General features: G+C 54.6%; 10 protein-coding genes across 10 annotated transcripts; 7 read left to right on the top strand and 3 right to left on the bottom strand.

Moving 5' to 3' along the window:
- Window positions 1-326: 326 nt before the first annotated feature.
- On the top strand, window positions 327-1,260 carry CHGG_08729 (uncharacterized protein; the record flags this gene model as incomplete). Its single annotated transcript, XM_001226655.1, has 5 exons — window positions 327-389; window positions 474-570; window positions 621-845; window positions 899-969; window positions 1,228-1,260. The coding sequence occupies 5 exons, from the start codon at window positions 327-329 to the stop codon at window positions 1,258-1,260; spliced, it is 489 nt and encodes a 162-aa protein (XP_001226656.1).
- A 988-nt stretch (window positions 1,261-2,248) lies between these two features.
- Window positions 2,249-4,260, top strand: CHGG_08728 (uncharacterized protein; the record flags this gene model as incomplete). The annotated part of the gene is made up of 3 exons (XM_001226654.1): window positions 2,249-2,339; window positions 2,679-4,159; window positions 4,216-4,260. 3 exons carry the CDS (start codon window positions 2,249-2,251, stop codon window positions 4,258-4,260), a joined length of 1,617 nt encoding a protein of 538 aa, XP_001226655.1.
- A 490-nt stretch (window positions 4,261-4,750) lies between these two features.
- On the top strand, window positions 4,751-5,882 carry CHGG_08727 (uncharacterized protein; the record flags this gene model as incomplete). Its single annotated transcript, XM_001226653.1, has 3 exons — window positions 4,751-4,843; window positions 4,903-5,567; window positions 5,621-5,882. 3 exons carry the CDS (start codon window positions 4,751-4,753, stop codon window positions 5,880-5,882), a joined length of 1,020 nt encoding a protein of 339 aa, XP_001226654.1.
- Window positions 5,883-6,459: 577 nt separating this feature from the next.
- On the top strand, window positions 6,460-7,823 carry CHGG_08726 (uncharacterized protein; the record flags this gene model as incomplete). The annotated part of the gene is made up of 6 exons (XM_001226652.1): window positions 6,460-6,476; window positions 6,618-6,703; window positions 6,761-6,783; window positions 6,835-6,853; window positions 7,121-7,739; window positions 7,793-7,823. 6 exons carry the CDS (start codon window positions 6,460-6,462, stop codon window positions 7,821-7,823), a joined length of 795 nt encoding a protein of 264 aa, XP_001226653.1.
- Window positions 7,824-8,434: 611 nt separating this feature from the next.
- Window positions 8,435-10,063, top strand: CHGG_08725 (uncharacterized protein; the record flags this gene model as incomplete). Its single annotated transcript, XM_001226651.1, has 1 exon — window positions 8,435-10,063. The coding sequence occupies one exon, from the start codon at window positions 8,435-8,437 to the stop codon at window positions 10,061-10,063; it is 1,629 nt and encodes a 542-aa protein (XP_001226652.1).
- Window positions 10,064-10,555: 492 nt separating this feature from the next.
- Window positions 10,556-12,730, bottom strand: CHGG_08724 (uncharacterized protein; the record flags this gene model as incomplete). Its single annotated transcript, XM_001226650.1, has 2 exons — window positions 10,556-12,171; window positions 12,229-12,730. The coding sequence occupies 2 exons, from the start codon at window positions 12,728-12,730 to the stop codon at window positions 10,556-10,558; spliced, it is 2,118 nt and encodes a 705-aa protein (XP_001226651.1).
- Window positions 12,731-13,506: 776 nt separating this feature from the next.
- Window positions 13,507-14,889, bottom strand: CHGG_08723 (uncharacterized protein; the record flags this gene model as incomplete). Its single annotated transcript, XM_001226649.1, has 2 exons — window positions 13,507-13,554; window positions 13,729-14,889. The coding sequence occupies 2 exons, from the start codon at window positions 14,887-14,889 to the stop codon at window positions 13,507-13,509; spliced, it is 1,209 nt and encodes a 402-aa protein (XP_001226650.1).
- A 425-nt stretch (window positions 14,890-15,314) lies between these two features.
- CHGG_08722 (uncharacterized protein) lies at window positions 15,315-17,185 on the top strand (the record flags this gene model as incomplete). Its single annotated transcript, XM_001226648.1, has 4 exons — window positions 15,315-15,408; window positions 15,536-16,480; window positions 16,553-16,806; window positions 16,871-17,185. The coding sequence occupies 4 exons, from the start codon at window positions 15,315-15,317 to the stop codon at window positions 17,183-17,185; spliced, it is 1,608 nt and encodes a 535-aa protein (XP_001226649.1).
- A 223-nt stretch (window positions 17,186-17,408) lies between these two features.
- On the bottom strand, window positions 17,409-18,278 carry CHGG_08721 (uncharacterized protein; the record flags this gene model as incomplete). The annotated part of the gene is made up of 2 exons (XM_001226647.1): window positions 17,409-17,980; window positions 18,098-18,278. 2 exons carry the CDS (start codon window positions 18,276-18,278, stop codon window positions 17,409-17,411), a joined length of 753 nt encoding a protein of 250 aa, XP_001226648.1.
- Window positions 18,279-19,089: 811 nt separating this feature from the next.
- Window positions 19,090-27,017, top strand: CHGG_08720 (uncharacterized protein; the record flags this gene model as incomplete). Its single annotated transcript, XM_001226646.1, has 9 exons — window positions 19,090-19,154; window positions 19,233-19,303; window positions 19,378-20,694; window positions 20,818-21,707; window positions 21,906-22,441; window positions 22,668-23,148; window positions 23,208-24,529; window positions 24,986-26,456; window positions 26,544-27,017. The coding sequence occupies 9 exons, from the start codon at window positions 19,090-19,092 to the stop codon at window positions 27,015-27,017; spliced, it is 6,627 nt and encodes a 2,208-aa protein (XP_001226647.1).
- Between the last annotated feature and the right edge of the window lie 489 nt (window positions 27,018-27,506).

Genomic DNA, 27,506 nt, shown 5'->3' with positions numbered 1-27,506 from the left:
TGTTGGTCAGTGCCCCAGGTGGTCAGCTTGATCAACCGGTATCATGCATCGCCTGCACAAGCCACCATCGACGGAAAAGCCCTCGTCTCAACCTTCGAAGGTCCTGGCTGGGCTCATAACTGGCTCAGCGTCCGCAATGAAACGCCGGCTATCTATCTTGTCCCAAACTGGTCAAGTCTGGGACCACACGGGGTCGCCCATAAACTGGATTTGATTGACGGAGCTTGTAAGTCATGGAACTTATTGCTGCTGTACCGGTCTGTGCCAACGAAGCTGACACACGCAAAGTTTCCTGGGATGCCTGGCCCAAACCTGGGCAATCCAAGATGACAACTGCCGAAGACCTTCTTTACAAAGACTGCCTCAGCGACAAGAAGTACATGATGGGTGTCAGCCCTTGGTTCTATACAGGCAAGCCCAACTCTCCATTTTTGCCATTATCCTATCTAATGGCGAACCCAGATCTGCCGCAGTGGAATAAAAATTGGTACTGTTCTAGCGAGTCTCTTTGGCATGATCGTTGGCAGCAGGTTTTGGAGGTCATGCCAGACTTCGTCCAGATCATCACCTGTATGTCCTACGGAATTTCACTACATTTCCACTAATTCTCACACCAAAAGGGAACGACTTTGGCGAATCAAGCTACATTTGTGATGAATCATCGGCACAAGTCGTCAGCGGCGCGGAATCGTACACCGCTGGGCACTCTCACACTGCGTTTAGGGCGATTCTACCCTACTTTATCGCCGCTTTCAAGTCCGGAACAGCCGACATTGATTGGCAAGGGGAAAACACCGCTATCGCCTGGTACCGTACTACCCCAATCCGTGGCCAGCAACACTCTGGTGAGCCTGAACCATTCCTCTGCATACCGGACCGTGAGACTGAAGCTTCCCAGGAACAATTTGGGGCCAGGGCGGCACGGTTTCGGCCAACCACGGTGCCAAAGACGTTATCTCCGTCATGGCGGTAACGAAAGGCCTTGCATCTATCACTATCACGGTCGGCAATGCATGTCGAGTAACGTTTGAGACAACTAGTCAAAGTCCTGTTTCGTACTTCGAAGTGCCGTACAACAATCGCACCACGGGCCCCGTGACATTGGCGTTGGATGGGAAAACCGCGATAGGGCCAGAAATAGGGCCCTGGCATGGAACTGAGAAAGTGAGTTGTGGAATGAGATGACTTCTAAACCGACGCGGCAGGACTAACTGACTCCATTTGTAGGCCTCTCTCAACGCAGTTACGATTCATGTCTAGGCTCGGCTAACCAGTCCCTCCAAGGCATGGGAGGAGCCTGAGAAGCCTTGCCGGGGTCATAAATGAATTGAGAAACTTGCCTGGATTGGGTAGTCTCTAAAGCCAACATCCTTTGTAAACGCTGAGGTGAGACGGCATGCAAGTAGTATAGCACTCTTTGGCCAAAAAGGTCGAACTCCGAGTGTGAGTGCCACCGAAACCTTCGACTAGAGGAACGAAAAGAAAGCCACTCAAAATCCCAAACTCGACTTCTTAATTTATGTTGCTTGTTTCTCCTTACCTCTTCTTTACATTGGTTTTCTTTTACTCTCTCTCTCTCTCTCTCTCTCTTTTTTTTTTTTTTTATTTCTTGCCCCCCTTTCGAGTTTGGCATTTTTGAGCCCGAAGGTGTATAGACAACATCGAGTGTGAACAAGACTTGCTGAGACTGTCCCGCGGTAACTTACTCGAGGATGACGTACCTTGCACAGCTTTGTCGTGTGTGGGTCGGTTAATCTCGGCGATCCATCCCCGAACCTGCATGGGACCGCGTGCCCGGGCGCTCCCGTGTATGGCCTTGGCCCGCTTCTTCCGGTCTGCGCAACATTTTCGACGACGTCACGGGCTTTTCCTTCTGTGCCCTAGCCGACCCGCAACCACCTCGAATCTGCCTCAGTAGCGCTTGACATCGTCATGTCGCGCGCAGCTTGTCCGAAACAACTCACCATAGTTTGGCTTCGAGGACGATGAGAATGCCGTGGCTCGGTCGATCAACACAATTATCCTAGACCCCTCGATAAGCCGCTGCGACATGAGGTTGGCTTTCGCTCTGGGCCGGCTTTTCTCCCACCCGGAAGCGCCGCTCTGCCCTAGCTCAACCCTCAAGATCCTGAGGCACCCTTTCCGACCTGCGCCTGTCCGCGCGAACATTCGCACATTGCTGTCTCAGACGGGCCCGCGAGCTCGACCGCGATCATGGAGGCCCCACCGTTCCGCCCCACGGGCCCTCATGGCGACCGCCGGCAGTGGGCTGGCCGCGGCTGCATTTGTCGAGCTTTCGGAGGATGGTAGCGCCAGCCCTGATGATACTGGCGAGAAGCGTATGCTCGAGGTTTCCCGGGCCGAGATTCGCAAGACGGCTGGCGAACGTGACGGAACGTTAGGCTCGCTGCGACGCCGACTCGTCTTTATTTTGGACCTCTACATCTGGGAGCCAATATGTACTGGCTTCCGCTTTTTGCAACTCGTTGCAATATTTGTGCCCGTAATCATAACGGTACCGGCGATGTGGGCTGGGCGTCGTTTACCGGAGCGCGATAACGAGCGGACAGGGACTTTGTGGTGGTATAACTTTTTAGTCCAGGCCATGGAGTGGGCGGGCCCGGCTTTCATCAAGGTAATACAACCCCAGTCCGTGGCCACGACCCGCTAACTGACAGTCGATGTCGACAGCTTGGGCAATGGGGCCGCCTCTAGATCCGACATCTTCCCCAATGAACTGTGTGACATCATGTCAAAACTTCATGCCAACGCTCCTGCCCACTCTTTCCATGCGACGAAGCGGATAGTCCAAAATGCTTTTGGCGGACGCGATTTCGACGATATATTTGATGAGTTTGACGAGAAACCGATTGGCGTCGGTGCCATTGCCCAGGTCTACAAAGCAAAGCTCAAGCCTGACCTCGCCGTTCCTGGAGACGTGGATATTCCTGAGGAACCCGCCGATCTCCGCCATAACGTCCGCAAAAATGTCGATACAGTTCTCAAAAGCACACCGAAGCGCGTCCCATCGTCCTATGTTGCCATCAAGGTCCAGCACCCCCGCGTTGAGCGGACTGTGCGGCGCGACCTTCGGATCATGCGGTTCTTCGCCTCCGTACTTAACGTGGTGCCGACGATGGAATGGCTATCTTTGCCTGATGAAGTAGACCAGTTTGGAGAGATGATGAAGCTGCAGCTGGATCTGCGTATTGAAGCGGCAAATCTGTCAAGGTTCCGCAAAAACTTCAAGGAGAGAACTACGGCCTGGTTCCCATTTCCCTATACAGAATTCTGCACTCGGAATGTGCTCATCGAAGAGTTCGCTTACGGCATACCCCTCGCCGACTTTATTGCCAATGGAGGAGGGATGTTCCAGCAAGACATCGCCTCCGAGGGTCTTGACGCGTTTCTGCGCATGCTTCTCCTCGACAACTTTGTTCACGCCGACCTCCACCCTGGAAATATCATGGTGCGGTTCTATGAAGCGGATCGACCTAGCCTACGGTTGCGCCGCGCGCCCGGGAACCCCGGTGTAGGGCACCAGGCAGACGTTACCGAGCAGGTTTTGTCACGGCTGCGTCCGCATCAGCACGACAAGAAGCTCTGGAACGCCGAGTTGGCCAAGATTGAGCGCGAGGGATTCAGGCCACAGCTGATCTTTATCGACACTGGTCTTGTGACGGAACTGAATGCTACGAATCGGCGCAACTTCCTCGACCTGTTCCGCGCCGTGGCCGAGTTCGATGGCTACAAGGCCGGCCATCTGATGTGCGAACGGTGTCGGCAACCTGACGCGGTTCTCGATAGCGAGGTGTTTGCCCTGAAGATGCAACACTTGGTTCTCGGCGTAAAGAGCCGGACACTCGCACTCGGAAACGTCAAGATTGGTGACATATTGCAGGAAGTCCTAGGGATGGTCAGGCAGCACCATGTCCGCCTAGAAGGGGATTTCGTCAATGTGGTCATCAGCATGTTGCTGCTCGAGGGTATTGGCCGCAGCTTGAACCCTGATGTAGACCTCCTCAGCAGCTCGCTCCCGATTCTAAGGCAACTCGGCACCCAGGGCGGCAAGGACATGGTCAAAGAGGGCGACTTCCATATGCTAAAAGTGTGGGTAGGCCTAGAGACGAGAAGGTTCATGCAGGCCAGCGCCGAAGACGTAGGTCCCTTGTCTCGCATTATCCTTAGAACCACACAGCTAACTCTCGAGAATAGGTCGAAAGATGTGTCCGATATGATCTCCTCTCTCCGAATGTCTAATAGGACTCGCTCCCACAAGAGCGGCCCGGTGAGGCCTGCTACCGATGGGCAAGGTTCAATTAATAACACTCCATCATTTTTATTACCCCAGCGGTACTTGATACTTGAAAATAATGCAGTACACACCGTAGACAGTAACAGTACAAATCTGCATGCCTCGCTACTTGGTCGACTTGAACCCAAGCTGCCAAGCTGCCAAACTCCCAAACTGCCCAACACCCAACTCGCGAACAATGCCGATCCCTGCATGTGATTTGCCTGCGGGACAGCCGGCTTGGCGCCTAAGAAACTGCGCGTCATTCTTGCCCCGTTTGTCCTTAGCCCAAATCATCCCCGTCTCTTTTTTTCCGTTATCGCCCACAATCTTCCTATCGCCATCGCCCATCCTTCTCCCGTTGTCGAACCAACATTCCCGGTGCTACCGAGCTAAACCATTCCTCACACATCATCCCCCGAGTTCCCTGGTTTTGCCCGACGGACTACTTTCACAATGGGCTGGTTCTGGGCCGACACCACAGCCACCCCGGTTGTCCCTCCGGCGGACAAGAGGCATAAACACATCACTGAGGCCGGTACCCCGCCTGTAAGTTGGTATCCCGGTCAATCCATCACGCATACTCATCCCAAATCCTCCCTCTCTAGGCCGGATGTCCTATGCACAAAGTCACCGTTGATGCCTTCACTCCTCCTGCCCGTGCCGCGAGCCCAACGCCCCCCTCCTGCCCTGTTCCGCACGGCAACCCCACCGCAAACGCAGCGCTAGCCTCCCGTCCCGTTCCGCATGATAGTCAAGGCTCGTCTTCAGAACAACGGCAGGAGCCATCGATGCTCTCCAAGCTTAACCCACTCAACTACATGTTTCAGTCTATCTCTCAAGAGCAGGCTCCCGGTCAGACCCATGTGCTCCCGACCAGTCGAGACGAATCTTCTATCCCAAGAGGCACCGGCGAAAGCAATTGGGAGTACCCTTCGCCTCAGCAGATGTATAATGCGCTGCTGCGTAAGGGCTACACGGACACGGACATCACGGCTGTCGAAAGTATGGTCGATGTCCATAACTTTTTAAACGAGGGAGCCTGGGGCGAGATTGTCGACTGGGAGCGCAGGTTTGCCAGGGGCTTATCCCGGGGCTGGGAAGTCAGTAAACGCGGAGAAGAGAACGCGCCGTTAGCCCTTAGGCGTTTAGAGGCGCAGGAGGGCGGCCAGACACAACCCACCCTCATCAGGTTTCAAGGGAGACCAAAAGAGATGACCCCAAAGGCGGCTATGCTACAGCTGCTAGGGCGGGTATATCCATCCAAGTTCGGGTATGTCGGATTCCAACATGTTTATCGGGCGATTACTGACGTTCTGGGTCTAGCACCGAGCCGCCTTTTGATCGCCACGACTGGTTCGTCTCGCGCAATATCAACGGCCAGAAGAAAGAGGTCCGCTACGTGATCGATTTCTACTCGGCACCTCCGGAGCCAACTGGTGAGCCAGTCTTCTACCTGGATGTCCGGCCCGCCATAACACCCACCGCGGCTGTGGAGCGGTTGATGCGGTGGGGCGGGGATGTTTGGTGGAGGGCATCGGGTGGTGACGTCCGAGAGCAGGCAAACAGCCGGAATCGACAGGATTGACGACGCAGCCCCAGCCCTCTCTTACATGGTATGGTGATGCTGATGGGTCTGCTCGACATATGGGATGGCGCCATGGAGAAATTGGTCACATAGGGTTTCGGTTTGCTTCTTGGATGTGTTGCTAACTCTCTCCTCATCTGTATAATGGCGGCATTATTGTCCGAGATGTTGGTCGTTTCTTGCAAGTCTAGATACCAGGTGCTTTCGCCTTTGTCAAAGGGGCGTTTCGTGCCGTGAGACTGTCCTGCATGATTGGTTCAAGCTTGGCGCCATTCGCTACCACAAAATTGATGAGCTCGCTCTTCGCCAAGGAGAGACATACCTCCACCTACCAACCTTACAGAATTATTCCTCATATTAGTGACTACGATTCCGGGGATATAGTGATGATGCCTAACCCGGCAGGCCGTGACGCCCACCCGTCGCCAGTCGAAACACGAAGCGCCGGGGCACGCGATACCGGCTCAACCGCAGTCGCCTCCACCTGTCCGGACACAGAGTCGCAAGACCAAGACGCAAGTTCCGTATCTGTCACTGGGCTTAGCGGATACTCGGTCGATCTAAGTGTATGTTCAGAATGTCCACTAGCAACCGGTTTGCGTTGAATTGACAACACCAGGTCGATCAAGATAGCAATGCTACCAACTCGCCGCTTATATCGGATTCGGGATCGTCAGTCACAGAACGACCCAGTTGGCACGCGAAGTAGGACTTGGTTTGCTGAAATTGTACCAGGTCGGCCTCGAGCGCTTCCGTGAGCTCCAGTGTTTACGAATTTGTTCGGGAACATGGCCGGACGTTCCACAAATACAAGGAAGGGAGTAAGTCCTTAGCTGCTCCGTCGGTGGAAATAACAGCAGTGCTAACTTCCACGGCAGAGTATTTCCTTCCCAATGACAAGGTTGGTTTAACGATCGGGGCTATAGAACCACACTAACCATTTTTATGGCAGAGAGAGCAAAACCGGTTGGGTAAATCCATGGCCCCATTGACCTACTAAACGATTCCAGGTCTGACATCCGCTAGATCTCCAGCATACCATATCAAAATTCTTGCTGAATGGGAAGCTCGGATTAGCGCCAGTTGAGCGACCAAGCCGTGTACTCGACCTTGGGACAGGAACAGGTGTCTGGGCGATTGAGTTTGGTAGGTATATCCTTTCGCCTAGGGTAATCGTGGACCCTACTCCATGTGCCTTCTACTGTTTCCCCGGCGGCATCTGACACGGGTTCACAAAGCCGAGGAACATCCCGACTCGGAGGTTCTAGGCACCGATCTGAGCCCTATACAACCCGATTACCTGCCATCGAACTGCCGCTTTGAGATTGACGACGTGGATGACGACTGGGTCCACAGCCACAAGTTTGACTATATTCACGGCCGTTACCTGCTTCCATTTGTCAAGAAGGACTGGGCCGTCTTCTTCAAATCCATCTACGACAATCTGAACCCCGGCGGCTGGTTTGAATCCCAGGAGACCATCATCTACTTCCAGTCAGTCGACGGATCTGTCGAAGGCACAGCCCTGCAACGATGGAACGCACTTCTGCTCCGCGGAATCCAGATGATGGGCCGCAGTGCCACGGAGGCGTTGCGTTGCAAAAATTATTTGGCTGAGGCCGGTTTTGTTAACCTCGGCGAGAAGAAGTTTGCCGTCCCTATGAACCCTTGGGCAAAAGGGGACGACCAAAAGGCGGTGGGCGCCATGCAAATGGCCAACAACCTTGAGGGTGTCGACGGACTCACCATGACCGTGTTCACTCGGGCACTCGGTTGGGCCCCGGCCGACGTGGAGCAACTACTCGCCGATGTGAAGAACGACTTAAAGGACCGAAACATCCACGGATACATCACTGTGTGAGCACATTGACCCAGAGAAAGCCTTACGATCTGCTAACAAGCGATTCAAGGATCGTCGTATGGGGTCAAAAGCCGCAATAGAGGCTGATTCGCGCCGTATACGGGACCGAGGGCCCGTAAGCTTACCTGCCGGCGTCTACTATTACCCATGTGGATTGGTAATCTGTATTTCATCGGCACAGATCACACCCTTTCCCTTTTCTTTTCGGCCACCATCTCGCTGTTCCTTTTTCTCCTCTTGGTCGGCGAACCTCATCTATTTGGGCTCAGGGCAGTCGGCTCTGCCCTCGTCCGTGGATCAAGGCGGCAATATACAACGGCGCATGTGGTTGGATCACACTAGATGTGTTTACCTTCCTGACTGACCAACTACCCTCTGTATCGTTCGAGTTCTCTCCATAAATCCACCGTATAATCGTAAACATTACTGGAATGGCGGTGTTAAAGTAAACCAACAACTACAAGGTCGTCCAACATCTCCTTTCGTTGTTTCAGTCAACTCAGGAGTGAGTTATGGAGCAGTCTTTGTTTAGTGGGGCGGCAGATGGGGGAGCAGCTGACGGACAGCTGGCAGCCCCGATCCACAGCAGCTGCTTGCAGACTTCAAAGGCGGTCAATGCATTTTCAGCTCAGCCTTGTGAGGATCAGTTCTGCATCCGATAATTGCCAACTCCCCAAATGGCAGGACGGCCATGACAAACCGCAAAGGAACTGAGGCACCATCCACCGCATCTGCGCCGGCTTCCGACGACCCCCATTACGTCCGGCTGCATATCACCCCACTAGACGCCGAGCTGCTTAAAATCGCCCTATCATCGACCCTACTCCCAAAGGCTCGCAATATTTCCTTCCACTCGCTCGAGACATTCCCAGAGAAGCGGTTCGGCTTCTTGGATCTCCCGGAAGAGGACGCGACGAAAATAAGCAAGAAGCTCAACGGATCGGTGCTGAAAGGCGTCAAGATCCGCATTGAGCGCGCAAGGCCGTCCAGCCTTCCCACTCCACTCGGTCCAGTTGCAATGACCAAAGAAGATATCCCCGGGAGCACGGTTGACGCCGTACTCCCGCCGAAGGATAAAAAAAAGAAGAGGAAGCGTGGTGCTGAGGAACTCAGCGGCATAATCTTGGAGGAAGACCGAAAGATCAAGCGCGGATGGACCAACCCCGACGAGCCCAAGGAGAAGAGATCAAAGAAGGACAAGGAGAAAGCCGGGAAAGAGAAGAAGAAGCGAACAAAATCTAAATATACCGACCATGCTGAGTGTTTAGTCAAGACTGTCTTGCCCGCAATTGCCACCCCATTGCCCGACGTCCACCAGTCCACCCCGACAACAAAGAAGAAGAAGGGCAAGTCACGGGAGGTGGTCATTCACGAGTTTGAGAAGACCACCAAGTTTCCGACGTTCCTAAAGGCGGTGGCGCCCAGCGGCCAGCCAACTACGCCCCTAGAGTTTGTGGATGGCAAGGGTTGGGTGAACGAGGATGGGGAAGTGATAGAACCGGTGCAGGCCAGGCCGCCTCCGAGTGGCAAGATCTTGCTTCCCAGCAAGCCAAAAACCGAGGCTCAGGAGACCAAAACGGAGGATGAGGGTACAACAAGCTCCAGCGACGAGGAGTCCGATGAGGAAAGCGAGATGAAAAGCCCAGGTGCCGCTGAAGACAGCGAGCCTAGCCCCGACCTGGCGAGGTTGAATGGCTCTCCGCTACCAGGCAAGCCTGATCAGTCGCGGCCGAGATCGTCCGGTTCAACCCGCAGTTTATCGATCAAAATCCCGCCTGCAACCCCAAGCGAGTCCAGAGTGCACCCCCTTGAAGCCTTGTACAAGCGCGACAAGCAAGCAGACGGTGAAATCCCCAAAGCAGACACGAATGGTCAAAGTTTCAGCTTCTTTGGCGGTGTTCACGACGAAAGTGACGGAGAAGAGGCAAATGTTGATGCGGACGAGGCTCCGGGGGCTCAAGTTCCATTGACTCCCTATACTCGCCACGACCTTGAATTGCGCGGCATTCGGAGTGCGGCGCCTACCCCCGACACGGCACACCCTAAGCGGAGGTTCACGCCGTGGGAAGGCGACAACGATGGCGAGGAGCAAGATGGAAAAGGGACGGATGAGGAGATCGAAGACCACGATGAGGAGATTGCACCGAGCAGCCCAGCAGCCCAGGGGGGTGAGGGTGATGGCAAGCCGGCCAGCGACTTCCAGGATTGGTTCTGGAAAAACCGGGGAGATCTCAATCGCTCATGGAAGAAGCGGAGAAAGGCTGCGGGCAAGGAGAAGAGGTACAGAGAAAATAAGGCTCGCATGGCCCGAGCGATCTAGTCATCGCTGACCCGCCGATACGAACTACTACCATATCTGACCAACAGGCCGGTGAGCGCCGGTAGATGGTACTCGTTGCCTGGGGTTTATGATCATTCGAGTAATGGGCAGCGTTTGACACCGAAACAAGTGTTCGCGCTCGGTACATCAATACAAACAAGTTTGGTGGTCAGAAATTTTGACTTTCACATCTCACTCAACCCTTTCGCTTCCCGAGTTTCCACACCCTTGATCGTTCTTTTTTTTTGGGTGGCGGGGGGGGGGGCATGATATCGTTAACTGAAACTATTTACACTTGTGCCGTAACGTCGTTCGTCGAGCTAGCGCTCTCGTATTATACACGTCGGTCCCGAACCGGGTAGTGACGAACAAGGTTCTACACTGACTTCACAGGGCTCTCAATCTAACACAACTCCATCCCTCCGGCCCTATCAGTTAGGAAGTTTCCGAGTTTGCACTGAGTATTGATCACATACCATCCTTGGTGCCCCTCTAAATTTCGACCGAATGCGCCCCAGGCCGGTGAAAGGCGGCCCTGCTAGGCAGCGCCAGGTGGCGGAGAGTACGAACGCGCGGGCGACCTGAGGGTGTCTGGTTGTTGGGTGCTTGTGGGGTGTGAGGTGAACTCGGAGGCATCCCAGACAAGGGACTGTATCCCTCGGTGACGGCTTCACACAACTCGGTGAGGATGCTGGCCTTAGTATCCGATTTGGAAATGGTAGCGTTGCCATCACTACCTTGCCAGGACTCGGGCTCTGTGACCGAGTCCTCTGACTGAAGCAGTTGGCGGCGTGACAACGAACCGCCCACGTTTAATTTCTTCTCCTTCGGGGTATTGTCCCCGCTAGCGCCGGCATCCGCGTCAATGCCGTTCGACTGGCCGATGGCGTTCTCCATTGTGCCGTAAGTCGGCCCACTCACGACGCCGGCCGTGTTAGTACCACCGTTGTTCTGCTCGCCGATGTTCGGGCGACCTTCCTCAAGTACGCCGATGCGGCTCTCAAGGAATTCAACATAGCGGCGAAGCTGCGTGTGATCCTGGACGAATTTCTGCCAGGCCTCTGTCGCACCGTTGTCTTGTCTCCGATCCTTGCTCTGGGGTCGGGGAGGGAGAGGTCGAGACCGAAGGTGCATCTCGATCCAGTTCTCGCCCGAGACAAGGTCCTTGTTCATCTTGCGGTACTGCAGGAAGGTGGCGCCCAGGAGAGCACCGAAGGTGAGGGCAAACACACCGCTCACGGCGGCCCACGCCACCACCCCGATGCCGGCATACCCATGCTCGATATAGCTAGCAGTCACCGCCGTGACGCTGGCAACCACGTTGAGGATGCATAATTCCAAGAGAACGGCCGAAGCAAACATCATTCTGCGCGATCGGGCAAGGGCACTCCACAGCTTCTTCGTGCTTCTCGGCACGCTCCGTCCTGCATTCGTGGCCATGCTGGGGCTCAGCGGCAAACGGCTATGGCGCAATCTCGGGCCAAGGCGGAGAGACTCGAGATCGGGGACCTCGCTTTGGATTGTAGTCGGCCTCCGCGAGTAGAGACTAATGTTTCGCATCGAGGCCCCGGCATTGGGCGCGGCTTCCGGCATCCCGACCGACTTCAGGATGATGATGCCATCAAGTGTATCGTCAATGTTACCGCCGTCGGAACCGCCGTACTCGGCCCCCACGCTGCTGGTGGGCGCCGCAAGCCATTGGGCGTCCTGGGGCTCGCTCTTGGGAATGGTCGCGGTAAGGAGCGGGCGCAGACGGGATAGCACTCGGCCTTCCTCGTTCCGCGGGACAGGCGTAGCATGAGTTACGCTGGACGCGTCCGTACGTTCAATATCGATGTCGTCGATTACGGGGCCCTTCGTGGCTGTGTCCCGCGGAGTGTGGGTTGCCGACTGATGGTGATGCGTGGTTTCTTGGGGTTTCGATGCAGAAATCGGCTGCTGCTCTTCGTCCCTAACTTGGCTGTCGCCCCCGTTTTCAGTATTTCCAGGCTCAGACACCTCCGATACCTTGCGCAAAACTGAGTACGGAGTCGGGGTCATGGGCCGCTCCAAACCCTCTGTTGCAGGGTGAAGGAAGTGCCCGCCGCTGTTCGGTCGCGGGTGTTCCGCTAAAACAAGTTAGTGATGATGCTTTTACTATCATAGGCTCATTTGAGGTTTTGTACCGATCGCATTGCTCTCGCTGTGCCGGGGTGCGTATATTTGAGTCTCGACCGAATCTCGAGAGACGTCGGCGCGACCACGAGCCATCGATACCTCGTTTTTCGCCATCTGGAAACTTCCAATTATTGTCGCTTCACTCGCTGTGGAGGCCGTGGTCCGGTGGTGGGATTTCGCACTCTCAGTTTGGTTAATGTCGCTACAGCTGGCACCGGGCGCATCGCAATGCTGGGTGGCTGCGGTTGGAAGGTCCCTGGATGCAATCAGCAAGAAAAGTCGACCGGCATCAACACAATGTAATCGGTCATACAATGATAGACGTTTGGCTGACTTGGGGAACGGCCAGCTTGTCGGCGAGTAACTTCCAGTCATGCTAGAAGCAGTAGTAACTCCGTCCACGGCGTTGTAGGGGACCGCGCGGATGGAGGGTGTTCGAGGTGACGCGGCCACGAAAGTCGGTCGGGGTATTCGAGTTGGTGTTTTTAAGATCGGGCTGAGGGGCTCCATTTCAAGGCCAGTCGCCCCAAAAAAAACACACAATGTTAAAAATTAAAGGTTTCCCTGACTGCTACTTGAACCGAGTTTGGTTGGGTAGGGAATTTTATCCACAGGGTACGATATCGGCCCAAAAAAGAGCAATCTAAACAGGCCTTACAATGTGACTAGGCAGTCGTTGAAGGGCTCGAGCTTGGAGCATGGAAGCTACCCTGTTCTTTATTTTGCAATTTTTCCTTCCGTCTGAAAACCTCTCGTTCGGTGCTGTGTGTTGTCCCGGTTGGAGCCCCTGAATGGGTAAACAAACAATAACGGATCCCCTGGCCATCAGAAACACACGCGATCCACCTGTTTTGATGTCCATCAACTGAGAAAAGAGAAGAGTTCTCAGCGAGCCGTTATCGTTCTAAGCAATGAACCTATGTCTGTAAAGGCGGCATGCAAACGATAGCATGTTTGATTCATTCGTTGCGAGACTTTCAGAGGGTGAATAGACCACCTCCATATCTACATTTCAAGAAGCCCCGGGACTCGCAACTCCAACAGCGCAGCTCTTCCTGTTCTTGACAGCTATCTACTAGAAGTGGCACTTTGGAGGTATAGCTAACGCCGTAGGCAGACTTTTGATGTTGGCCATTGCACAACATCTTGGTTCGCGATGTATGGCGTAGAATTAATGGAACTCTGCTGCCTCCACGAGCGGATATGGTTGTAACCAGAAGAATTTGTTCTACCTATCACACAAATGCATACCGGTTTCTACGACGAATCGAGCCGACTCGTTAAGGTCAAATCTTGAGATATGACCTGGCATCTGGTTCAGATCTGGCTTGCACCTGTAAATATGCAAAGGCGAAGTCACGCACCAGAATATGTTTCCCATGGGTCCCCCATTATCAGTCACGAACGGGGTTACAAGACCGGAGTCGTATCCTGCGCGGTCCGGTGATATTCACGCCGAAGAAGCGTGTAACGGACGAACCCTTACTTTAACCTTTCTTTATCTCTACCTGAAACCGCAACGCCCAGTCAGTGAACTCGTCCTTCTCGCCCTCCCACGGCTTGACCAGTAGCTCCGAGGCGGCGAATGCGTCGAAGAAACAGTCATCCATCAACCGGTCAATTTCAGAACGGTCTAGTTCGTAAAATGCCAGGGCTAAGCTGCCGAACCTCTCCGGGATCCTTTTGAGAACAAACATAATCTCGTCTAGTCGACCTTGCGTATCCGAATCCGAAGCCGGGGGCAGGTGTGGCAATGGCTTGAGTCTGCGCTTCACTGTGGCCTGGTAAAGCAGGGTAGTTAGGCGCAGCCTCTTGACACACGACTCCAGACGCTCCCGTATTTTATCCGGATCATCGCGTGGGATGTGCCGCTGCGAGTTCATCAGGTCGTCGAGAATAGTTTGAGCATCTCGCGTCCTAGACACCGACGTGGACTCATGATGCGGAGTAGCCTGGACAAAAGAATCACTGCCCTCATCTTCGCTGTTCTCGTCTTCGTCGTCCTCATCACCATCCGTCTCTTCTCCCCACTCTTTTAGCTCCTCCATCACATCTTTGAGAGTGTCCCGGAGCTGCTCGACCTTATATGCTAGGGCACCAGCAAATCCGCGCTTGGCGAAGGCCATAACCTCATCACAAGCAGCCCACAACACGCCCGTGGTGGCAATGCTGCCTCTCCCCCCTGCTGCCCCTACCGAGGCATTCTTCTTGGCGTCGGAAAGAACCTTGCCATCCTTGGGGATCCGTGACAAGAGCTGCTTCAACTCCTTGAAGACCCGGCCGGCTCGCCAAGCTAGATCTTGCTGTATGGTGCGCGTGTACCGCTCCGGTGTGCACACTTCAACTGCAGCGGCCAAGCTGGGCACGGGGCCTTCGACGAGCTCTCGAAGGACCTTCGCAATCGCTGTTGGAGTGAACGGCTCGTTGATGATGAGGAGGGAGATCTTGGTAGCATGGGCCTTGATCAACGCGGTGGAATCGTGGGCGAGAGATAATGCATCAAGAGGGCCAGTTGCCGCAGCGAGCTGCTCGTCTATGGGCTGAGTTTTGTTTTCGTGGTTGACTCGCTTTTGCGCCGCAATGCTCGACACTACGGCGTCGAGTTGGCCGACAAGAACAAGCGCATTACCGATGACGGAGTTGAGCGCCTCGAGGGGGTCGCTGGACATGATTGTTGCTTATCTTGAAATAGGGATGGAGTTAAAAAGGAAACTTGCTGTCCGCCTCCCCTGTGCTCAACATCTGTTGGAGGGGGGATGGGGGGGTTGATGGCGGGGCAGTGAATTTTTGGAAAGTCGGGGTGCGTGCGCAAGGTATCTACGGGTAGTTATTCGCACAGTGTACAAAGAAGCTGAATGCCAAGCAAGTCTTCCATGTCTTGGCGCTCTGCTGCAGCTTGGCTGAAGAGCTCCAATCCTCAATTGATGGGACAACTGCCAGCTGCCAGCTGCCAGTTGCCAGACTGTCTCAAGTTGGCAAGCTGTCCTGTCCTTGAACTTCAACCTGGAGATCAACGGATGTCGCAGCTCCCAGGAACTTGCACATCTCTCATGTTTGTTTCTGTCCAACGCGGGAGGACGCCAATAGGATAATCATGCGAAGGGTAAGCGCATTGGCGCTTTTGAGCGTTCTTGCTCACGGTACCTTGACGGCAGCCGACAGCTTGCCGCGAGGCGTTGGGCCTGAGTGTAAGTTATCGTCGTCTTTCCTAAGCCGCTACTGCAGTCAATGACTACAACGCCGTCCATCCGGAGGACGTGATACGCATGGTGTTAAGGGAAGCGTCCCCAAGGTCAACTATTAACCCCTGAGCAGTCGTCAAATTCTACGCGAGCAAATCTACCTTCACATGTATCGGCAACCCCTCTATTACCCTCGATCCGTCCCAAGTCAATGACAACTCCTGCGATTGCCCCGATGGCTCTGACGAGCCAGGCACGGCTGCCTGTGCGCACATCGACGCACTTTCGCCCGAGCAACCCCTTCCTGGGTCGATCACGGGCACCACCAACACAACCAATGCCCTCCCGGGCTTCTGGTGTGCCAATGCAGGCCACATTGGAGCATACGTACCATTCATGTACGTGAATGATGGGGTATGCGACCACGATATATGCTGCGATGGCAGTGACGAGTTTGCGCACGTTGGCGGGGTCCAATGCGAGAATCGTTGCGACGCGATTGGCAAAGAGCATCGTCGGCTCGAAGAAGAGCGCAGGCAGAATAAGGAGCGGTCAGCTAAACGGCGGCGAACTATGGCCAAGGAAGCCCGAGAGCTGCGCCGAAGAGTGGAGACCAAAGTCACTGCCTTGAAGGCGGAACTTCAGGGACTCGAGATCAAGAAGGAGGAGATGCAAAAGAAATACGAAGAGGTCGAGCGCTCCGAGCGCAACAAGGTCGTCAAGGTCGACGGACAAGGGGGGAAACTTGGCGTTCTTGTTGGTCTAGCGAAAACCCGGGTTTCCGAGCTCCGCAATGCTCTGGACAAACTGTTGGACCAGCGCGATGACCTGCAGGACAGAGTTGATCAGCTCGAGGATATTCTCACCAAGTTCAAGGAAGAATATAACCCCAACTTCAATGATGAAGGTGTCAAAGCCGCGGTCAAGGGTTGGGAGGACTACGCGGCTGCTCAAACCGGCGAGAAACAGGCCGAACTATCGGACGCGGATATTATGGAGATGCTGAAGGAAGACGGTGAGGTTTCTGGGATTAACTGGGCTGAGTTCGAGAACTCGGACGCCAGTGACGTAGACGTCGGTATGTCTCCCCAACCCGACGCCCACTCCCCTCCAACCGTTTGGCTAATAAGTGTAGTCTACAACTGGGAAGCTTACCTCCCAAGCCCCGTCAATGACTTCATCCGCGACAAGATCAATGTCTTGCGTATTTGGGCCATCGACAACGGCATCCTTGCTGACAACCGCAGTGGTGCTGGAGAGTCTCGTCTGGTGACGGCAGCCAGGGAGGCGCTAGATGCTGTGAAGAGCGATATTTCGTCCAGGACATCAAGTCTGGAAGAGCAACAGCGTGATTTAGAGAAAGACTACGGCATGGACGACATTTTTCCGTGCTCTCAAGGGGAAGTGCGTCAGTAGCGACGTCGGCGAGTACGAATACGAGTTGTGCTGGATGGATCGTACAATGCAGAAAAGCAAGAAGGGCCACGGAAACACCAATATGGGCAACTTCGTGCGCATCGACAAGGCGTTGGCAGACGAGGAAGAACGGGCCGATGGGAAGAGTCTGGGCAAGGGCGAAAGAATGGTGCTGCGGTACGAAAACGGCCAAGGCTGTTGGAATGGCCCGAACAGGAGGACCGATGTCTGGCTCACATGCGGGGAGACGGACGAGTTGTGGCGTGTGTCAGAGTCCGAAAAGTGCGTCTACAAAATGGAGGTGGGCACTCCCGCTGCCTGCGAAGACGTGCAAGAGCCGGGGGTGCAGGCCAAGGATGAGCTGTAGACATTTGCGTTTGTCACGCAGTAGGCGGTCGTCATGATAAATCGCAGTTAGGTATGCTTTTGGGCAATGTATAGATGGTATTAGAACCAGTCGTGTTAGCATCGACTCCTGCATCATTCGTTCCTAACAAGGTTCGGGTGCAGTTCCATGAATGATCTCATGCAGTTGGTATTGATTATACACACAGATCAACCGTTGGAGGTACGATAACTGTTTTCATCGCTCATCTCGCTTCGGCGGCCAACTTGCGCCGTTTGTTGCGCTCCTCCTGTTCTGCTAAAACTCTCGCCGTGAGTGAGGCCGTCATGGCATTATTTATACCACTCACTCGGTTGCTAGCATTTGACTTCGAAACTGCCTTGACCGCCGACCCGTGTTCTCCGTGAGCCCCCTTGGCCTTTTCAGATTTCGCTTTTCCATCCCCTTCCGCATCCTCCGCCTTGCGCTTCTTCTTCCCGTTACCCTTCTCCTTCTTCAGGCTGTGTGTAAGCCCGCTAGCCTTGAGATTGCTGATTCTCTCCGTGAGATGATCGAGTTCTGCATTTTCAGTCGGCAAGATTGGGATAACGTCTCCAGCCCCAAACTTCTCGCTGCATTCCGGGCAAACATCCTCTTGAATCTGCTTGATGGCAGCATCGGCGAATACGTGGCCGCACGGGACGAGATATACCGTCTTTGTCGCGGGGCCAAGCTCTTTCAGCGATACTGGGCAAGCCCAGATCTCCTGGCCTTTGGATGCGGAGGGCTCGTAGCGCTTGATCTTGAGCTTGACGATATCGCGCAGTGATTTAATGCCTGTTGACGTGAACGACAACTCCGGCGACTCACCATGCACGAGCGCGGGGGCAGCGGCCTCGTGGTCATCGCCGCTTGGCATTAATCCTCTGAGAACTGACTCGTAGTTGTAGAGACGCCCTCGCCAGTCAGATACCACGTTTTCCATGTCGAGCCGCTCCGACGTCAAGGGGTCGTAGGCCCAGGCATGGGTGAGGTTCTCAAGCGCAGTTGCTTTGAGCTCGCTCACGGTCGGCGCCCGCGCAGCTGACTTAACAAGCTCGCGGCGTTTCGGAATCGAACCGCCATCGTTGCCCATCGCGGGAAAGTTCTGATGCTTGCTTGATTGTGTTGTGATTGTTTTGCAAACGCCGAAGTTCAGTCAGGTGTGAGCGAGGAGGAACCTCGATACCTAAGATGTTCAGCAGAATGGATAGTAGTGAGTATAACGCTAATGAAAGGGAAGGAGGCAACGACAGATGACCTGCGGCCCGTGCTATTATAGAGTTTGGTTACCACCCGTTCCTGGCCCAGAACGCTAGCGGCATGGTGCCTTAGGGGGCCACCGGGGGCTGAGTTCGGGCGGCGGGTCCAATGGCACGTGCGTACCCTACCCCACGTCAGTGTCGAGGCTCGAGTGACGCCGATGCACCTGGCACCCCGAATCGGTAGGTACCTTTTCGGACACGGTGCCACTGTGCTCGACCTTCACCTCTTCTTCGCAAGAGCGAAAATACTCCTAGTGACACACAACCAGCGGCCTGGTCTAGCGAATGAGCACCAATAACCATAACTATACCGTGTCTACACTCTAGTTTCCCGACCGCGGCCGATTGCCGAACCAGCGACAACTTCTACGCAAGGCTCGTCAAACATTGAATACAAACACGCCGCACTTGTGGAGTTCGAGCGACAATAAGGTGCTGGCTTTTGAACTGGCAGGGGCATCCGAAACCCTCTCATCCCAACGCGAACGGCCGCCCGAACATCTCGGTCTGGCCTGAGCCTGGCCTGTGACCCGGAGCACGACAGCCGACTATGGGCCGGCGACAACCGACATAGCGCTTCAAGGCTCGACGAGACCACCAAGTCGTTCAGCGAGGCTTGGAGAAATCCAAAACACCGACGAGATGTCGATCATCAGAGATCAAGCGGCCACCGCGCTGGATCAATACATCAAAGAAGTCAGGAATCGGTGCGTTGCCCTACCACCAAGGCTCCTTTGTGGAAGCGCCTTCCGAATGACACCGGCTGACTTCCATGCACGCGATAGGAGCTATGCTGAAGACCAACGAAAGCGCGCTGCGCGACAGGTCCGGGACCTGGTTAATATCGCCAAGCAAGGTGAGAGCTGCCACTACGGCGACCTGCCTAGTACCTTGGTCGAGTTACTGACCCGCGAGCAGAGATGGGCGCAGAGCAATTCCAACGGTTTTTTGACACCGTTAATCAAAGGACCATGGCCTTGATCCAAGGCACCGATACGTATGATAAGATGGGGGGCGTCTACATCCTCGACGCCTTGGTGGACTTCGAGGGCATCGAGCCCGCATTGAAATACAGTCGCTTTCAGCAATACATCGGAACTATATTGCGCGGGAAGGATCTCAATCCCATGCAACCTGCCGCTGTAGTTCTGGGCAAGATGTGCAAACCGGGCGGTTCTCTGATATCCGAGCTTGTTGACGCCGAGATGCACACTGCGCTTGAGTGGCTACAATCGGATCGCGTGGAGGAGAGGAGATACAGTGCCGTCTTAGTCCTCCGTGAGCTGGCGAGGAATGCGCCTACCCTGATGTATCCATACGTCGGCTTCGTCTTCGATCAAATCTGGATCGGCCTGCGGGATCCTCGCCACTTGATCCGGGCCACCTCGAGCGAAACCGTCAGCGCCTGCTTCAAAATAATCCGGGAGCGTGACCAGGAGATGAAGCAGGAGTGGATGGATAAAATGTTCACGGAAGCGGTCAAGGGCCTCAAGACCAACACCGTGGAATACATCCACGCCTCTCTCCTCGTTCTCAAGGAGCTTCTTGAGCAGGGGGGCATGTACATGCAGAACCACTACCAAAACGCCTGCGAGATCGTTTTCCGCCACAAGGATGCGCGCGACTCCGCAATTCGCAAGACGGTCGTCTTTCTTATTCCAGATTTAGCCAACTACGCCCCCACCGAGTTCGGCGCGACCTACTTGCACAAGTTCATGGTTTACCTCTCTAGTATGCTCAAGAAGGAGAAGGAGCGGAACGATGCGTTCCTGGCCATTGGTAACATTGCGAACTCTGTCAAGAGCTCCATTGCGCCTTATCTAGATGGCGTCCTGATCTATGTCCGCGAAGGGCTCAGTGTGCAGTCCCGCAAGCGAGGCTCTGTCGACCCTGTATTCGATTGCATCAGCCGGCTCGCAGTAGCGGTGGGCCAAACGCTGAGCAAGTACATGGAGGCGTTGCTCGACCCCATCTTCGCCTGTGAGCTCACGCCGAAGCTGACTCAGGCGCTGGTCGACATGGCTTTCTACATCCCTCCTGTCAAGGGTACCATACAAGAGCGCTTGCTCAACATGCTGAGCAAAGTCCTCTGTGGCGAACCCTTCCGGCCGTTGGGGGCACCTCATCCGAATCCTCTCTCCTCCATTCCGCCCATCCCCAAAGATCCCAAGGACCCGTCGGTACACGAGCGAGGAAAGGCCGAGGTGAAGCTTGCCTTGAACACACTCGGCAGTTTTGATTTTTCAGGTAATTAGCCCCTTTCCTCACCCCGCACCCTCAACAAAGGCTGGAGTGCCATTCTTCAATGGCTGTTTACTGCGCCAGAAACGTATCAAGCAATAGTAGAACAGGTACTAACTTTGTGTAAAGGCCACGTCTTGAACGAATTTGTCCGCGATGTTGCTATCAAATATGTGGAAGATGACGACCCGGAAATCCGCGAGGCCGCCGCGCTAACCTGCTGCCAACTATATGTGCGCGATCCTATCGTTAACCAAACCAGCTACCACGCTTTACAGGTCGTCGCCGACGTCGTTGAAAAACTGTTGACCGTGGGCGTCTCAGATCCTGAGCCCAAAATCCGTCGGACGGTTCTTGCCGCCCTCGACGAACGGTTCGATCAGCATCTCGCCAAGGCTGAGAACATCCGTACGCTATTTTTTGCTCTTCATGATGAGCAATTCGCGGTGAGGGAGGTTGCCGTGTCAATCATCGGTCGGCTGGCTCGCCACAACCCAGCATATGTCATCCCCCAACTGCGCAAGACCATCATCCAAATGTTGACCGAGCTGGAATACACTGATGTGGCGAGAAGTAAGGAGGAAAGCTCAAAGCTCCTCAGCCTGTTAACTCAGCATGCTCAAGACCTAGTCAAGCCCTACGTCAGCTCCATCACCGAAGTCCTTTTGCCAAAGGCTTCTGACCCGACCCCGTCTGTCGCGGCCACCATTCTCCAGGCGATTGGCGAGCTCTGCACGGTTGGGGGTGCGGAGATGCTCGCTTACAAGGATACGCTCATGCCCATTATCATTGACGCCTTGCAGGATCAGAGCGCACCCATCAAACGAGAGGCAGCTCTTCACACCCTCGGGCAACTCGCCAGTAATGCCGGCTACGTCATCAAGCCCTACCTCGAATATCCACAGCTTCTTGAGATCCTGCAATCGATCATACGGGGCGAACCCCAACATGGCCCGTTACGGCAGGAGACCATCAAGCTCATGGGGATTCTGGGCGCGCTAGATCCTTATAAACATCAGGTACAGCTCATCACTTCCTCTACACCCTTTCACCACGCCCATTTCTCGTCGTTGTCGCTTGCCAGCCCCACCATGGCAGATTCGGACGACGAGGGAAACGAGTCTGAGGACGACGGACTCGTGCACCCTTCTTTCCTACTAGAAAAATATTTGAAACTCAAACAACCGTTCAGAGAGAAAACTAAAACCAGAAAACAGCAGGTCGAAGAGCGAACGCCGCAAACCCAACGCCGCCCCGAGGCTACCCAGTTAACCGACGTGTCTCTCATGATGGGGGGGCTTACCCCATCGCAAGAAGACTACTACCCCACTGTCGTTATCAATGCTCTGCTACAGATTTTGAAGGACCAATCTCTGCTGCAATGGCACGGCAATGTGGTCGATGCTATCATGAGTATCTTCATCACACTGGGACTCAAGTGCGTCCAATTCCTAGACCGGGTGGTTCCCGCCTTCATTGCCGTCATCAGAGCCTCGAGCCCTACAAGACTCGACTACTACTTCAATCACTTGAGCCGACTCGTTGGCATTGTGCGCCAGCATATCCGTGTCTACCTCCCGGACATCATCGAGGTACTGCAGGAGTTCTGGAACACAACGTCCTCGCTGCAGACGACCATCATGGCGCTCATTGAGTCAATCTCTCGGTCGCTGGAGGGGGAGTTCAAAATCTACCTTGCCCAGTTTGCTCCCATTGGTGCTCGGGGTGCTAGAAAGGGACACAAGTACAAAGCGTCAGCCAACCGAGAAGATATTCCACGCCTTCCTAGTCTTCGGCTCCAGCGCGGAAGAATACATGCATCTCATCGTCCCCATTCTTGTACGGTTATTCGACAACCCAGCGCAGCCCATGTTCTTAAGGAAGTCGTCAATCGAAACGATTGGCAAACTTTCAAGCATGGTCAACCTCAACGACTACGCGTCCAAAATCATCCATCCTCTAACCAGGGTCCTCGCCAGCCAGGAGCCCAGCCTCCGGGTAGCCGCCCTTGACACCCTTTGTGCGCTCATGCTACAACTTGGGCGTGACTACCTGCATTTTGAGCACACTGTCGAAAAGACCATCACCATGTACGGTATCCAACATTCCAACTACGACAAAGCGGTAGAGAAGCTCAGGAAGGGCGAGGCACTTCCTCAGAACCTTGCCCCCCGGTTCGAGGATAACTCTGTGGAGCCTTACACATCCGAGAACAACCCGCCAAAGAAGCTTGATCTAAACCCTGTGCATTTAAAGCAGGCATGGGAGACGAAGGGGAAAGCCACCAAGGACGACTGGCACGAATGGTTCCGCAAGTTTAGCACAACGCTGCTTTCAGAGTCGCCGAATCACTCCCTCCGAGCCTGTGCCAGCCTGGCGAGCAACTACCAACCCCTCGCCCGAGAGCTCTTCAACTCCGCCTTTGTCTCTTGCTGGAGTGAACTCTACGACTCCTACCAGGTATGGCCCCTAAATTCTCTGCCACTGGGCATTGTCTCTAACTTGAACTGTCCATCTAGGAGGAACTCATCACAAACATCGAAAACACAATAAAATCTGAGAATGTGCCGCCTGACCTTCTCGGCCAGCTCCTTAATCTAGCAGAGTTTATGGAGCACGATGACAAGGCACTTCCCATTGATATCCGTATCTTGGGACGCGAGGCGGCAAGATGTCACGCCTACGCCAAAGCGCTTCACTACAAGGAGCTTGAATTTCTGCAAGACCACAACAGTCACGCGGTAGAGGCCCTCATCGTGATCAACAATCAGCTACAACAGTCCGATGCCGCCATTGGCATTTTGCGTAAAGTCAAAGCTTACAAGGACGGGATCCAACTCCGAGAGAGCTGGTTCGAGAAGCTAGAGCGCTGGGACGAGGCACTCAACTTCTACTGCCAGAGAGAGCGGGAGCTCCCAGAGGACCAACCCACGCCCGTCGACATTGTCATGGGCAAAATGCGCTGTTATCACGCATTGGGCGAATGGGACTCACTTGCCTCGCTAGCTGGCAAGACGTGGGCCAACTCGGGCCCGGAAATTCAGCGAAGGATTGCGCCATTGGCGACAACAGCCGCTTGGGGTCTTGGAAAATGGGACTCGATGGACACCTATTTGCAATCGATGAAGCGCTTCTCGCCTGACCGCGCCTTCTTTGGGGCTATTCTTGCCCTGCATCGGAACCAATTTCGGGAGGCACTGGGCTGCATCGAGCAGGCTCGCGAGGGTCTTGACACGGAGCTTAGCGCGCTCGTCAGTGAATCGTACAATCGCGCCTATCAGGTTGTCGTGAGGGTTCAGATGCTTGCTGAGCTGGAAGAGCTCATAGTCTACAAGCAGTGTGGGCCCGAGAAGCGCGCCACTCTGCGGGCGACTTGGGAAACTCGTCTCAAGGGCTGCCAACGCAACGTCGAAGTTTGGCAACGAACGCTTCGGCTGAGGTCTCTGGTTCTCACCCCGCAGGAGAATATGCACATGTGGACTAAGTTCGCCAACCTGTGCCGGAAATCAGGGCGGATGGGCCTCGCCGAGAAATCCCTTAAGCAGCTCATCGACACTGATGCTCCGCTAGAATCCGTCATTCCTTATTGGTTCGAACAGCCAACTAGCCCGGGCCTGGAACGCATCGCGTCTCCGATCGTATATGCAGTACTCAAATTCCAATGGGAGATCGGCCAGCAACCAGGTGTCCGGAGCTCAGACCGTGGCATCGCCGAGCGCACCCTGTATTGCCTGCACAGGTTCACCGAAGAAACCGCCCATCGCGTCGAGAGCGCAAGGCTACAGTTAAATGCCTCTGCCCAAGCCACAAATTCCATGGGCGACGGCCTGAACCACACAAGGTACGCCGACTTCGACGAGACGGTCCTCGGCCCCGATGCGCAACGCCAATGGCTCGAACAAACTGTGCTGCTCGCGAAATGTTACCTTCGACAGGGTGATTGGATGATCACACTTGGCAAGAACGATTGGCAACATACACGGCGCCAGGACATCTTAGACTGTTATTCCAAAGCCACCCACTACCATCCCCGATGGTACAAGGCCTGGCATGCCTGGGCACTGGCCAATTTCGAAGTCGTTCAAGCTCTAGCATCTAGGAAGGAGCTGGAAGGCCGATCTGAGCACAGTATCATCGTCCACCATGTCGTTCCGGCCGTGCATGGTTTCTTCGAGTCTATCGCTCTTTCATCTGGCAGCTCTTTGCAAGATACCCTTCGCTTGCTAACCCTGTGGCTCACCTATGGCGGCTACCAAGAAGTCACCACTGCCGTCACTGACGGGTTCGCGCATGTCAGCGTTGATACCTGGCTGGAGGTCATTCCGCAGCTCATTGCCCGCATCAACCAACCCAACAGGCGGGTCCAGGCGTCGATTCACGCTCTACTGTCTGATGTTGGGCGCGCGCACCCACAAGCCCTAGTATACCCGCTTACGGTCGCAATGAAGTCGAGGCAAAGCACGCGGCGATCCAAAACGGCCAGCTCGATAATGGAGAGTATGCGTCAACACAGTCCCAAGCTCGTAGAGCAGGCCGACATCGTAAGCCGCGAGCTTATCAGGGTCGCGGTTTTATGGCACGAACTCTGGCACGAAGGGCTTGAGGAGGCTTCCCGTCTGTATTTCGGCGACCACAATATTCCAGGCATGTTCGACGTTCTGGAGCCTCTCCATGACTTGCTCGAGAAAGGGCCAACGACCCTCAGGGAGATCTCGTTCACGCAGACATTCGGTAGGGACCTCAGCGAGGCGCGTGAATGGTGCCGCCAATACCGTCATTCTCAAGACGTGAATGACATCAGTCAAGCCTGGGATCTCTACTATCAAGTTTTCCGCCGTATTAGCCGACAGCTCCCGCAGATGACAAGCCTCGAGCTAACGTACTGTTCGCCGGACCTGCTCCAAGCTCGGGATCTCGAGATTGCAGTACCCGGGACGTACCGCAGCGGTCAAGATATTGTCAAAATCATGGGATTTGAGGGCACCGTCAGCGTCATCAGTTCAAAGCAGCGGCCAAGAAAGCTTGCCATAATCGGGGGCGACGGAAAAACTTACTCGTTCTTACTCAAGGGTCACGAAGATATCCGGCAGGATGAACGCGTCATGCAGCTTTTTGGCCTTTGCAACACGCTCCTAGCTAACGATTCCGAGTCCTATAAGCGGCATCTCAACATCCAACGCTACCCAGCGATCCCCTTGTCGCAGAACTCTGGTCTCCTTGGCTGGGTGCCGAACAGCGATACCGTCCACCAACTCATCCGAGAATACCGGGAATCCAGAAAGATTCTCCTCAATATCGAGCACCGGATCATGCTACAAATGGCACCAGACTACGATAATTTGACGCTTATGCAGAAGGTCGAAGTGTTTGGATATGCGTTAGACAACACCACAGGCCAAGACCTGTACCGCGTTCTCTGGCTCAAGAGCAAAAGCTCCGAGGCCTGGTTGGACAGAAGGACCAATTATACGCGTTCCCTCGGCGTGATGTCGATGGTTGGATACATTCTGGGTCTGGGAGACAGACACCCTAGTAATCTGATGCTCGACCGGATCACGGGAAAGATCATCCACATCGACTTTGGCGACTGTTTTGAGGTGGCAATGAAACGGGAGAAGTACCCGGAGCGAGTGCCCTTCAGACTAACCCGCATGCTCACTTATGCCATGGAAGTTAGCAACATCGAGGGCAGTTTCCGCACAACGTGCGAGCATGTTATGAGGGTCTTGCGAGACAACAAGGAGAGCGTGATGGCTGTCTTGGAAGCTGTGAGTAGCATCTGGTATCCCCGACGGGCTAAATCCCAAGCTCTAGCAAACGTACTTCGAGCTAATCATCTATACTTCTTTATTTAGTTTATCCACGATCCGCTACTCACATGGCGCCTCACAAACCCGGCCAGCCCGCCTGGGCCTCACTTCAACTCTGAACGGGAACAAGCTATTGCTGGGCCTCAAGCTGGGCGCGCGCGCCGGCCCTCGGTCCTCGACGGCCCCGTGGCCCCTACCGAATTCTTGGCCGCTCAAACCACCGCAGGGCCGGATGGTATGATGGGTGCTCCCCCGGGTGCCCGTGGTCGCGCGCGTACCAATTCTTCGGTGGTTGCGCCAAGCAGCATGGCAAACGGCAATGGCCCTAATGAGATGGCCGAGGTACAGAACGCACGAGCAGTCGAAGTACTCGATCGCGTCGCGCAAAAGCTTACCGGTCGGGACTTCAAACCGGACGACGAACTCACGGTGAACGAGCAAGTCAACAAGCTGATCATCGAGGCCACCAAACTCGAAAATCTCTGCCAACATTACATTGGGTGGTGCAGTTTCTGGTGATATCACGGCAACCCACAATGGGCCCTGCTCGCTGTAGGCAATCACCAGCACTTCTTGTAGCATATGTATTCTGTTCTTGTTTGGTCTACGCCAGAACTAGCAGCGCCTTGTGCCCATACTCACTGGCCATTTTGTCATTCCCTTTTCTCATGGTACTGTTTTGTCATTTCTAAGGGGGGCGGGGGGGGGGGAGGCGTATCTTGGCCCTGCTTCAGATCTTGTCTTTTACCCCATTTTAATGTGATACGGTGCCCTAATCTCATGTGATCCCTGGGCGGGCAGACAGAGCCGGGTCTCTCACAAGAACCCTGCCCGGCAACAGAAATATCTCCTGTTTCCCCGCTCTTGGTGTCCAGTGCAGTAGTAGATGGCCATAGTAACCTCGCATATAACGCCTATATTGAATATCTTAAACGGGCTGCGTGCAAGAAATCCGGGACTGGCTACTGTGCCACTGTGACAATGATGATGGGTGAATATACTAACGCG

The sequence above is a fragment of the Chaetomium globosum genome, genomic scaffold (assembly GCF_000143365.1).
Source record: "Chaetomium globosum CBS 148.51 scaffold_6 genomic scaffold, whole genome shotgun sequence".
Taxonomy (NCBI): domain Eukaryota; kingdom Fungi; phylum Ascomycota; class Sordariomycetes; order Sordariales; family Chaetomiaceae; genus Chaetomium; species Chaetomium globosum.
This window is presented reverse-complemented; position numbering and strand designations above follow the sequence as displayed.